General features: G+C 44.6%; 1 protein-coding gene across 1 annotated transcript in view; it reads right to left on the reverse strand.

The window, feature by feature from the left end:
* map9 (microtubule-associated protein 9) overlaps window positions 1-13776 on the reverse strand; it is a 213032-nt gene that overhangs the window by 66426 nt on the left and 132830 nt on the right. The window contains exon 8 of the mRNA XM_041193456.1: window positions 13202-13363. Within this exon, the coding sequence (XP_041049390.1) occupies window positions 13202-13363 (162 nt within the window). The remainder of the gene's footprint in view (window positions 1-13201; window positions 13364-13776) is intronic.

The following is a 13776-nucleotide window of genomic DNA, read 5'->3' on the forward strand; positions in this document are numbered from 1 at the left end:
CGCCTCCCTCAGTGATTTCTCCATGGCCAGCTTTCGCAAGGAGATTGGACAACTTGTCCAACTGTTCTGCAGTCCACTAAAATGCTCATTAATTTGCAGTTTGTGCCCAAAGAGTGAAAAGCTCTGGAGCATTTGGTGGCATTTCCATACATCTGTGTTGTTTGAGTGGGCAGATAAGCTAGAGGCCCGACTCCAAGTACGTCAATGTGGCTGCGCCTGAACTGTCATGGTGCTTTCTGGACATCCACAGCAAAGGTGGAGGCTGCCTGCTGACTGTCTGTGATGAACTTAATGGGTGTCCTCTAGAGCTGAGACCTGGAGGGCTCCATCCTGCTTTCAGGGTCCTGCTGTGTGGCAGTGGCACCCTCTTCGGTCTGTGGAATTGGATCTGCTGGGGTCACAGGAAGGCGATGGGTCGGACACTCCCATAGTCACCTGGGTGGATGGCCCCGGGATGTGTACCGGCTGATACCCCTCCTAATGGGTGCCCGAGGACCCCTAGCTGACTCTTTGAAGAGAAGAGGAAGCTGGAGTGAGATCAAGCTGCCCGGCACCCCTCTCATGTTGACACTGTTGGGGAGACCAACTATGGCATCAGCGATGGAGTTCAGCCCGCATAGCAGTGCAGGACTGATGTCCTGGACCAAAGTCTTCATGGCGGATGCCATCCTACCAGTGTTGACCTCAGTGCGTTGGCATGCTGGCGCTATCACCTCAGTCTGAAGGCAGAAGGACTCCTCCATCGTGCCTTGCAATCTGAGGAGTGCAGTGCACGTCCCTTCCTGATGTTCCTAAGCTTGCCTTCACAGCTCCAGCAACTGAGATATGACTGAATCCAGAGGCTCTTCACCTGACTCAGGTGCAACAGATTTCTGGTCTCCAGCAGTTGAATGCCGGAAACCTAGGAAGTCCCTGCCTCCGCCCTCTGTGGATCAGATCAGCTGTGCTCACCCGACTGACCCCGAGGCTACTCTAAAGTTAGATCCCACTGAGGTGTGTGTCTCTGTGCTGGTGGAAGGTGTAGGTGAGCGCTGTGATAGGTTTCCAATTAGGGTGTCATCAGATTCTTCTGAGGTTTCTTTGGGGCTTGGGTCGAGGACCTGGGTCATAGATCCCTTTGGCTGTTTCTCATATAGAAACATAGAAACTAGGAGCAGGAGTAGGCCATTTGGCCCTTTGAGCCTGCTCCGCCATTCATTATGATCATGGCTAATCATTCAACTCAATAGCCTGCTCCTGCTTTCTCCCCGTATCCTTTGATCCCTTTCGCCCCAAGAGCTATACCTAACTCCTTCTTGAAAACATACAATGTTTTGGTCTCAACTACTTTCTGTGCTAACGAATTCCACAGGCTCACCACTCTCTCTGGGTAAAGAAATTTCTCCTCATCTCAGTCCTAAATGGTCTACCCCATATCCTCAGACTGTGACCCCTGGTTCTGGACTCCCCCACCATCGGGAACATCCTTCCTGCATCTACCCTGTCTAGTCCTGTTAGAATTTTATAGGTTTCTATGAGATCCCCCCCTCATTCTCCTGAACTCCAGCGAATATAATCCTAATCGACTCAATCTCTCCTCATATGTCAGTCCCGCCATCCCAGGAATCAGTTGGGTAAACCTTCGCTGCACTCCCTCTATAGCAAGTACATCCTTCCTCAGATAAGGAGACCAAAACTGCACACAATATTCCAGGTGTGGTCTCACCAAGGCCCTGTACAATTGCAGCAAGACATCCCTGCTCCTGTACTCAAATCCTCTGGCTATGAAGGCCAACATACTTTTTGCCTTCTTTACCGCCTGCTGCACCTGCATTCTTACCTTCAGCGACTGGTGTACAAGGATACCCAGGTCTCGTTGCACATTCCCCTCCCTCAATTTATATCCATTCAGATAATAATCTGCCTTCCTGTTTTTGCTACCAAAATGGATAACCTCACATTTATCCACATTATACTACATCTGAAATGCATTTGCCCACTCACTCAGCTTGTTCAAATCACACTGAAGCATCACTGCATCCTCCTCACAGCTCACCCCCCCAGCTTTGTGTCTTCTGCAAATTTGGAGGTATTATATTTATATTTAATTCCCTCATCTAAATCATTAATATATATTGTGATTAACTGGGGTCCCAGCACCGATCCCTGCGGTACCCCACTAGTCACTGCCTGCCATTCGGAAAATGACCCGTTTATTCCTACTGTTTGTTTCCTGTCTGCCGACCAGTTTTCTATCCATCTCAATATCCTGCCCCAAATCCCATGCGCTTTAATTTTACATGCCAATCTCTTATGTGGGACTTTGTCGAAAGCCTTCTGAAAGTCCAAATAAACCAGATCCACTGGCTCCCCCTCATCAACTCTACCAGTTACATCCTCGAAAAATACCAGTAGATTTGTCAAGCATGATTTCCCTTTCATAAATCCATGCTGACTCTGTCCGATTCTGCCACTGTTTTCCACACGCTCAGTTATTAAATCTTTTATAATGGACTCTAGAATTTTCCCCACTACCGACGTCAGGCTGACTGGTCTATAATTCCCTGTTTTCTCTCTGCCTCCCTTTTTAAATAGTGGGGTTACATTAGCTACCCTCTAATCTGTAGGAACTGTTCCAGAGTCTATAAAATCTCGGAAGATGACCGCCAATTCTTTCACTATTTCCAGGGTCACCTCCTTAAGTACTCTGGGGTGTAGATTATCAGGCCCTGGGGATTTATCGGTCTTCAATCCCATCAATTTCCCCAATACCATTTCCCTGCTAATACTGATTTCTTTCAGTTCCTCTCTCTCACTAAACCCTGTGCTCCCCAACATTTCTGGGATGTTATTTGTGTCCTCCTTTGTGAAGACAGAACCAAAGTATGTATTTAGTTGGTCAGCCATTTCTTTGTTCCCCATTATAAATATGTGCCGACGAAAGCAAGGAGAGATAATTAATGCACGGCAGGGGACTGCAGAATAGGGGAAGTGACTCACAGCATGGTTGTCTAATGGATGTTGCACTGCTAGATCTTCACTTGCTTGAGCACCGCCGACCTCGCCATCAGCACAGGAATGACTCTATTTTCAAAGCCTGTGAGGACCTTGATTTCAGGCATTCTTCCACCAGTCTGTGACCTCTCACTTTCGTTGTGTGCCAGCTTGTCTGACATGAAGATAGATGAAGAGTGTAAGCAGGATGCCTGCCATATGTGGGTGCTGAGTGGTGCCATGGACGGGATGAGGACATGAACCACAGGACAAGTGAAGGCGTGTGCGAGAGAGTGGATGGTGATGTCCCTTGAACTGGCAATGAGTGAGATCCCTGCGGATGTTCAATGAGTTTGTGATTGTGTGAATTGAGAGTGGCAGAAAGGAGGAGATCATTTGTCCTCTTTTGGCACTGGTTGGCTGTCCTCCTTTGCAGGACTTTGGCGCTGACCACCTCTGCCATCATCTCCCATGCAGGACTGGTGACCTTGCTTGCTGGCTTTTGCTCAGATCAGGGGTAGAGGACATCGTGGTGGGCCTCCACTGCATCCAATACATGCTCGAGGGAGGTGTCGCTAAATCTGGGGGCAGCATGTTTCCTCCCTTTGGCAGCCATCAGTTCCCAGCAGCTTCCTATCCCTGGAAGAGTGCTAGCTCTGTGCAAGAGCGGCCTTTAACTATGATGGTTTACTGAAGGCCTGAGGTGACAGTGGGGCGGGCAACTCTGAGGGCGCCTCTCCAGCGACCCAGTGTGTTTCCCCAGAATGCATAATGAATGAGGTGGGAATGGGACAATATGGCGTGAAAATCGCCATTGCGACCAGTGGGTAAAATGTCCTTTCTCTCACCTGCTACCGCACTTGGTGTGAATCTGGGATGATTCCACCCAATGGTTTCAGTCTTTCCAGTATTCAACTGGAGGAAATTTCTGCTCATCCATTACTGAATGTCAGATAAGCATCTGACAATTTAGAGACAATGGAGGGGTCAAGAAAGCTGATAGTGAGGTAAAACTTAGTGTCTTCAGCATAAACTTGGAACTGACATTGTGTTTTCAGATTATGTTGTCAAGGGGCAGTTAGTAGATGAGAAATAGGAGGAATCCAAAGATAGATCCTTCACAGATATCAGAGGAAACTGTTGAGATAGGAAGATAAACCATTGATGAGAATTCTCTGGCTGCGACTAAATAAATAAGAATGGAACCAAGCAAGCGCAGCCCCATCCAGCTGGATGATTGTGGAGAAGTGTTGGAGGAGAATGGTGTGATCAACTGTGTTAAAGGCTGCAGACAGGTCAAGAAGGACAAGCTAGGATAGTCACATTTGTGACTTATTTAAATACCATTTTGGTACTGTGGCAGGGCAGAAACCTGACTGGAGGGATTCAAGCATGGAGTTCTGGGAAAGATAGGCATGAATTTTTGAAGTGACAGCACATTCAAGCACTTTGGAGAGGAAATGGAGGTTGGAGATGGGGTAGTTTGTAAGGGCAGAGGGGGTCAAGTGTTTTTTTGAGGTGAGGATGATGATGGCAGATTTGAAGAAATAAGAGACAAAAGCTGAAGAGTGAGAACCATTAACGATATCAATTAACATAGCAACCAGGAAGGAAGATTAGTTGTAATAGGGTTGAGGGAACAGGAGATGGCTCTCATTGGCAAGCTTGGGGAGGGCATGAAGGGAGGTAAGAGAAAGACTAGAGAAGGAAAGAAATTCAGGCTAGGGCAGGATGAGTCTTAGAGGAAGTTTGGCTTGGTCAGCCTTGGTTTGGGAGGAAAGTGACAAAGGCAGCTGATCAGGTGGTCTCAATGATGCTGATAAAGAAATCAATGAGCTCCTTGCTCTTGTCGAAGATGAAGGTTGAGGAGATAGGGGCATGGCTTGCAGTAGAGAAAAGAAACCAAGGGTTACCTTTGCGTTCCATGTAAAAATAAGTTGAAAAAGAAAAAGAAAAACGTTTTTAATTGCACAAGGGGATCCACTTCTGTGATCATAAAAATATCTGTGGGTTGATTTAGATTTTGCAAGAAATTTATCAAGTACTTTATTTCAAATTTCCATCGTCCATTCATCATCATAATTGATGATTATTGCAATTGACATTGGGCTTCAGGGGAATAGTCTGCCTAGAATGGAAGACGAGTAAAGGGTGTGCATGAGATGGAGGGACTTCTGACTGTGGGAATGATTTATATGGGTGGGATGGAGCCATTGGGAGATGATGGATTCAACACTGTTTTGACATATGCTTCACTCATTAAGGTTAGCTGAATCATGCCTGGATGAAACTATTGCAGGCTTCTCTGGTTGCACCTTGGCTGCATCAGGCTCCCTATCATCCCACTACTCCTCCTCCTTTCTTTATTCATTCATGGGATGTGGGCATTAATGGAATAGCCAGCATTTATTGTCCATCCTGGTTGCCCTTGAGGAGTGGTGGTGAACTGCTTCTTGAACCCCTGAATTTCATGTGGCGTAGATGCGGTAAGGGAGTTCCAGGATTCTGACTCATCGGCAGTGAACTCAAGTCAGGATAGTGTGTGACTTGGAGACTAACTTGCAGGTGGTGATGTTCCCATGTGCGTTGGTCTTCTGGGTGATTAAATGCTGTTCAAAGTGGTGGATGGCAGATGATCAAGTGGGCTGCTTTGTCATGGATGGTGTTGAACTCCTTGAGTGTTGAAGTTGCAGTCATCCAGGCAAGTCAGGAGCATTCTTTCACATGTGACTTGTGCTTTGTAGATGGTGGATGGGCTTAGAGGAATCAGGTGAGATACTTGCCACAGAATTCCCAACAGCTTACATTTTCTTGTTATCACAGTATTTATGTGATTGGCTCAGTTAAGTTTCTAGTCAATGGTGACCCCCAGAATGTTGATAGTGGGGGATTCAATGAAGGTAATGCCATTGAACGTCTGGCAAGTCTGACTAGATTCTTCCTTGTTGGATGGTCATTGCCTGGCACTTATGTGGTACAAATGTTATTTGCCACTTATCAGCCCAAGCCTGGATATTGTCCAGGTCTTACCTCCTGCAGGCATGGAATGCTTCAATGTCTGAGGATTTGTGAGTGAAACTGAACTTTGTTGGAATCATCAGCAAACATTTCTATTTATAGAACAGAATCATAGAATGGTTACAGCACAGAAGGTGGCCATTTGGCCTTTGTGTATGTGCTGGGTCTTTAAAGGAGCAATTCACCTAGAGCCACTCCTTCCCCTTCCTCCCGTAAAGCCACAATCAGATCCATAATCTTACCAAATGATGGAGCAGGCTCGATGGGCTGAACGGCCTACTCCTCCTATTTCTTATGATCTTATCTTGCACAACATCACACTGCAGAGAGGACTGGAGCCACAAGGGGAACAAGGTGAGGTGCTCTCCCCACCTCAGAAGAAGAAGGTGCTCAGTTTGGATTCCAACAAAAGCACTCAGCTCCAGACCTCATAGACATTCTTCCTTTTCAGATAATAATCCAATTTCCTCTTGAATGCTTTGGTTGAATCTGCCTCCACCACACCCTCAGATTCTAATCACATGCTGTGTGAAACAGTTTTATCTCATGTCGTGAGCGTTTGCTTCTTTTGCCAATTACCTTAATTCTGTGCCCTCTGGTTCTTCACTTCTTATTTTAGACTTTATGATGGAAAGAAGGTCATTGATGATGTCCTAAGGTTAAGATGACAGTCTCCAATAGTCACAACTATGTTCCTTTGTTCCAGATATGAAAACAGTTGGCGGAGAGTTTTCTCCTTTAATCCCATTGACTTCAGTTTCATTAGGATTCCTTGGTGTTGCGCTTGGTTAAATGCTGCCTTGATGTCAAGGGCAGTCACTGTCACCTCAGCCCACCTCTGGAATTCAGCTCATATTAATTTTGGACCATGGAATCTATGAGGTCTGGAGCTGAGTGCTCTTGTTGGAATCCAAACTGAGCACCCTCTTCCTCTGACGTGGGGAGAGCACCTCACCTTGTTCCTCTTGTGGCTCCAGTCCTATCTGCAGTGTGATGTTGTGCAAGGTAAGATCATAAGAAATAGGAGGAGTAGGCCATTCAGCCCATCGAGCCTGCTTCATCATTCGATAAGATTATGGATCTGATTGTGGCTTTAACTCCACTTTCACGCCTGTCCCCCACAACCCTATAAACTCCTTTGTCAATCACAAATCTATCTAACTCAGCCTTGAATATATTCAGTTACCCAGCCTCCATAGAAGAGAATTCCAATGACTAATGAACCGCTGAAAGAAGAAATTCTTCCTCATCTATGCCCCCTAGTTATGGTATAACAATCCCTTGCTGGTACAGCTGAAGAATGCCTCCTCCTTTGCCCAGGCACCTGAACTGCTTCTTCAGCAACCCAATAAAGTAAATTTCCATTTTACATTGTCCCCTTTTATGTTGTTTCGCTTTATTCTCATATAGCATTGTGAGTTTCATTTTAAAGTCATTTCGCACTCATTTGATGGAAGGCCGCGTGACCTGATCGACACATTTTTGAAAGCCACCTTTTGAAAGCCACAGTTGAACCTTCCACCGTCTCAGGTAGTGCATTTTAGATCTTGAACCACTTGCTATGCAAAAACATTTTCCTCATATCAGCTTTTGGCTCTTTTGACATTCACCTTATATTAGTGTCCCCTGGTTTTTGACTGTTCTGCCAATGGGAACAGTTTCTCCCTACCTGCCGTCAGTGGTAGGAATCCTCACAGGTGAGATCAGTCATATTCTTAGTGATTTATCCAAAGAATCAACACTGATTCTGCTTGGAGGTACAAAAAGCCTGTGACAGGCAAAGAATGAAGGCATTGTGGTAGCTTTCAGGATATCTTGCACAGACATGCATGAAAACTTTCTAGAGCTCATAAACCAGCTAAACATTAATGAAGTAAAATCCCTTTTGATTAATAAATACTCTTGGCTGATCTAGGGGCACCTTGATTACCTAATGTCAATGATGTCCTGTACCTGTGGGAATCCAACCACCACAGCAAATGTGAGAAATCTCCGGTCTCATTAGTGACAAAATGGTGACTTTCGCACACATGGCATCAGTCGCCTGGGAGGCACACATATGGGAAGCTGATCATGAAATCCGGCAGATGTAACGAGCAGGTCCCTGGAAGAAGCCTGTGGCAAAGAAATTCAGCATTGTGGTGACTTTGATGTCCACGAGCAAAGAATGTCCATTTTGCCATTTAGAAGAATGTATTGTTCCAGGATGCTGCAGATGTTAGCAATAACATGCCTTGAAAGCCTGAACCTCCTCAGGCACTGCTGTTCCATGTCAAAGAAAGCCTTGTGCTGCAGCTATCACCTCCATCAAGCTCTGTGTCATCTAGTGATGGAGAAGGCAGCTGCTGTTGCTAGTGGTGTGACCGCTCCTCTTGCTCCTCATCAAGGTCATAGAGACATAAAGTTATACAGCACAGAAATAGGCCCTTCGGCCTATTTAATCCTTTCCCTCAGAATTTTCTCCAATAGCTTCCCTACCATTGATGTTAAGATTCATTGGTTTGCAATTACCTGGATTATCACTACTAGCCTTCTTGAATAATGGCACCACATTTGGTGTCCTCCAGTCCTCTGGCACCTCTCCTGTGGCCAGAGAGGATTTGAAAATTAGTGTCAGAGCCCCTGCAATCTCCTCCCTCACCTCACATAGCAGCCTGGGATACATCTCATCTGGGCCTGGAGATTTATTCACTTTAAAGTCCGCTAAAACCACTAATACCTCCTCTCTTTCAACGGTAATTTGTTCAAGTATATCACAGTCCTCAGGCCTCCTCCCTGATTTCTACACCTACATCGTCCTTCTCCATTGTGAACAGATGAAAAGTAATCATTCAAAACCTCACCTACATCCTCCAGCTCCACGAACAGATTGCCACTTTGGTCCCTAATGGGTCTTAATCTTTCCCTGGTTATCCTCTTGCTCTTAAAATATTTATAAAATGCCTTGGGATTTTCCTTTATCTTGTCTGCCAGTGTTTTTTCATGCCCTCTCTTTGCTCTCCTAATTACTCTTTTAAGTACCCCCCCTACACTTCCTATACTCCTCTAGGTGTTCCACTATTTTCAGCCCTCTGTATCTGCCATAAGCCCTCTTTCAATTCCTATCCAATCCTTTATATCCCTTGACATTCGGGGTTACCTGGACTTGTTAGTCCTATCCTTCACCTTTACGGGAACATGTTGGCCCTGAGCTCTCACTATTTCCTTTTTGAATGACGCCCACCGGTCTGATGTAGACTTTACTACAAGTTGCTACTCCCAGTCCACTTTGGCCAGATCCTATCTTATCAAGTTGAAATTGGCCTTCCCCCAATTTAGGATCTTTATTTCCAGTCCATCTTTGTGCTTTTCCATAACTAAATTTTACAGAGTTATGGTCACTATCCCCGAAATGCTCCCCCATTGACACTTCTACCACTTGCCCGGCTTCATTCCCTAAGATTTGGTCCAGTACCGCCCCTGCTCTTGTAGGACTTCCTACGTGCTGGCTCAAAAAGCTCTCCTGGATGCATTTTAAGAATTCCACCCCCTCTAAGCCTTTCACACTAAGACTACCCTAGTTAACATTGGGGAATATTACCCAATTACCCTACTATTATTACTCTATTATTTTTACACTTCTCTGAGATTTGCCTACATATCTGCTCCTCTATCTTCCCCTGACTGTTTAGAGGCCTATAGTACACTCCCAGCAAAGTGATTACCCCCTTTTTGTTTTTAAGTTTCACCCATATGGCCGCATTTGAGGGGCCTTCTAAAATACCATCCCTCCTTACTGCAGTAATTGACTCCTTGATCAATAGTACAATGCCACCTCCTCTTTTACACCTTCCCACCCCAACCCCGCACCCCACCCGTCATGCCTGAAGATTCTATACCCTGGAATATTGAGCTGCCAGTCCTGCCCATCCCTCAACCATGTCTCTGTCTCTGTGATAGCAACAAAATCATATTCCCATGTGTTAATCAACATCCTCAATTCATCTGCCTCACTTGTAAGACTCCTTGTGTTAAAACAGATGCAATCCAGCCTTGCATTATTCCCTTGTGCCTTAACAGGACTATATTTGCTCTGCCTTCCAGACTGAATTAGTTTCTCTTCTATATTTGGCTGTGCATCTACTGTACTTCCACTCTGTATCCCATCCCCCTGCCAAATTAGTTTAAACCCCCTCCAACAACACTAGCAAACCTCCCCGCAAGGATGTTGGTCCTGTTCTGGTTCAGATGCAACCCATCTGACTTGTACAAGCCCCACCTTTGCCCGAAACAGACCCAGTGATCCAGGAAACTAAAGCCCTCCCTCCTGCACCATCTCTTCAGCCACACATTCATCCTCTCCATCCTCTTATTCCTATACTCACTAGTATGTGGCACAGGAAGTAATTTAGAGATTACAACCTTTGAGGTCCTGCCTTTTAATCTGATAACTAGCTCCCTAAATTCTTGTTGCAGGACCTCATAAGAACTAGGAGCAGGAGTAGGCAAATCAGTCCCTTGAGCCTGCCCCGCCATTCATTACGATTATGGCTGATCTCATTTTGGCCTCAACTCCAATTTCCTGCCCTCTCCCCAAAACCTTTAACCCATTACTAATTAAAAATCTGCCTATCTCCTCCTTAAATTTATTCAGTGTCCTGGCATCCATTGCACTCTGAGGTAGTGAATGCCACAGATTCATGATCATTTGAGAAAAGTAATTCCTCCTCATCTCTGATTTAAATCTACCACCCCCTTAGCCTAAAATTATGGCCTCTCATTCTAGAATGCCCCACAAAGGGAAACATCCACTCCATGTCTACTTTGTCTATCCCTTTTAGCATCTTATATACCTCAATTAGATCTCCTCTCATCCTTCTAAACTCTAATGAGTATAGGCCTAAACTGCTCAATCTCTCCTCATAAGACAAGCCCCGCATCTCTGGTATCAATCTAGTGAACCTCCTCTGAACTGCCTCCAGTGCGAGTTCCTCAAGTAAGGGGACCAACACTGTGCACAGCACTCCAGGTGCGGTCTCACCAATGCCTTGTACAGTTACAACAACACTTCTCTATTTTTACACTCCATTCCTTTAGCAATAAATGCCAAAATTCCATTTGCCTTCCTTATTACCTGCTATATCTGCATACTAGCTTTCAGCGATCCATGCACAAGGACATCCAGATCCCTCTGCACTGAAGCATTCTGAAGTTTCTCTCCATTTAAACAATAAGTCGCTTTTTTATTCTTCCGACCAAAATGGATAACCTCACTTATCCACGTTAAACTCCATCTGCCAAACTTTGGCCCCTAACCTATCCATATCTATTTGTAAATTTCTTATTTCTTCATTGCAACTTACTTTCCCACCTATTTTGGTGTCATCTGCAAATTTAGCTATAGTACCTTCTATCCCTGAATCCAAGTCATTAATATAGATTGTAAATAGTTGGGGCCCAAGGAGCAAACCCTGTGGCACAGCTCGTCATCCAGAAAAAGACCCATTTATCCCGACTCTCTGTTGGTTAGCCAATCCTCTATCCAAGCTAATGTATTACCCCTAACCCCATGTGATATTATCTTGTGTATTAATCTTTTGTGTGGCACCTTATCAAAGGCCTTCTGTAAGTCCAGATATACTACATCTACAGGATCCACTTTGCTTGTCACATCTGCAAAGGACTCTAGCAAATTAGTCAAACATGATTTACTCTTCATAAAACCATGCTGACTCTGATGGCTTGCATCTTGACTTTCCAAATGCCCCATTACTACTTCCTTAATAATGGATTCCAACAATTTCCCAACGACTGATGATAAACTAACTGGTCTATAGTTTCCTACTTTCTGCCTCCCCATCTTTTTGAATAAGGGCGTTATATTACCATTTTTCCAATCCACTGGAACCTTTCCAGAATCCAGGGAATTTTGGAATATTATAGCCAATGCATCCAGGATCTCCGCTGCCACTTCCTTTAAGACCCTGGGATGTAGGCCATCAGGTCATGGGGACTTGTCACCCTTTAATCCCAATAGTTTGTTCAGAGCTTTTTCTCTAGTGATGGTGATTGTTCTAAGTTCCTCCTCTATATCCTCTGCACTACCTGTTATATTGGGGCGGTCCTCCCCGTGAAAACTGAGGCAAAATATTGATTAAGTGTCTCTGCCATTTCTGCATTCCCCACTATTAACTCCCCAGTCTCATCCTCCAAAGGACCAACATTCACTTTAGCTACTCTCTTTCCTTTTATATACTTGTAGAAGCTTTTGCTATCAGTTTTTACATTTTACGCTAGTTTTCTTTCATAACTTACCTTTGCTCTTTTTATTATTTTTTTAGTAACCCTTTGTTGATCTTTAAAAGTTTCCCAATCTTCCGGCCTGCCACTGACCTTTGCAATTTGGTATGCCTTAGTTTTTGCCTTTAAGTTATCTTATCATCCCTCTTTCTACCTATGTCATTAGTACCAATGCGAACCACAACCTCTGACTGTTCGTCCTACCCCTTCAGAATGCCTTGTTGCTCTGTGACATCCTTGACCCTGGCACCAGGGAGGCAACACACCATCCTGGAGTCACATCTACGGCTGCAGAAGTGCCTGCCTGCACCCCTCACTATTGAGACTCCTGCTACTATTGCTCTATTGTGTAGTTGCATAAACTGCTCTCATGCTGCTTTGAAGGCTGACAGCATCAAAGTGGGCGAAGTCCAAGGTAGGGGAAATGGCTTTGAAAAAGTTGAAACCACTTGGGAAGCAGTGAAAGCACATGCTCAGAACAAGTTATGTGGGCACAAGCCTTTCATCAAAGCAGCAGCTATGCAGATTCACTTTCTAAAGGCTTTCTAGCCTGTCGGTTTTATTAAACAATGACTCCCCACTGTTCTCTCACCTTGCTGACCCTAGCCAGTTACACACAGCTCAGGAAACCATGTACTAGCTATTAAAGCCAAGATTCTGGGTTGGTTATTTATGTATTTAAATTTTTGACCCGACAGCTCCATAGGAAATTCCTGCACATCTCCAAATGTGTCCCAATAAAAGCTGAAATGAGCAGGATCATGTTGGGTTTCTGACGCAGTGGCATTTTTCAGGGATTTAACCCACTGTATACATCTGAACCTGCCTACCACCACGGCACCCCACCATTCCTCCCCCCCACACCTACCATCCTGGCAGTTAAAATTCTGCCCAATATATTTCATTATGTATCTAAACAAATATTTCTCACTGCCTTTTTTGCTACTTCCTTCTGCTCCTCATTCTCTGTTTCAGCTTGCTTTTTTTTTTCTTCCTCTTTCTTCTTGCAAGAGATTTCTTTAAGCACATCTTTCTTCTTTGCCTTCCAGGCCTCAAATGAAACATTTGCTTCTTTTTTGCTTTCAATCTTCTCCTTTGAAAGAAACAAAGTAACGCTCAGTTAAAACATTTAGACATCATTTTTAACAGAATACTTTTAAAAATGTAATAACATTTTTAAAAAGTTGCAAGTTATTTCAAACGTGATTTCCCAACCAGCATTCCCTGTGAACACTGCTCCTAGTAGGAGCCCTTGAACAGATATGATTCTGCATTTTCTATTTATTTACCTTGCAATTTTTTTCCCTTATGTCTTTTCCCTTTGAGGACAAAACTTGTGCTGCGGTGCATTTTCATGGCAGCTTGTATGGCAGCAGCCTTATCAAACAAAAGGTCATTGAGTTGAAATGTTAACCATTTCTCTCTCCGCAGATGCTGGCTAGTCTGCTGGATATTTATAGCATTTTCTGTTTTTATTCCTCGCCCTTTATCTTAAACTTTGATAAT

This window comes from Carcharodon carcharias, chromosome 1 (genome assembly GCF_017639515.1).
Source record: "Carcharodon carcharias isolate sCarCar2 chromosome 1, sCarCar2.pri, whole genome shotgun sequence".
Classification (NCBI taxonomy): Eukaryota; Metazoa; Chordata; class Chondrichthyes; order Lamniformes; family Lamnidae; genus Carcharodon; species Carcharodon carcharias.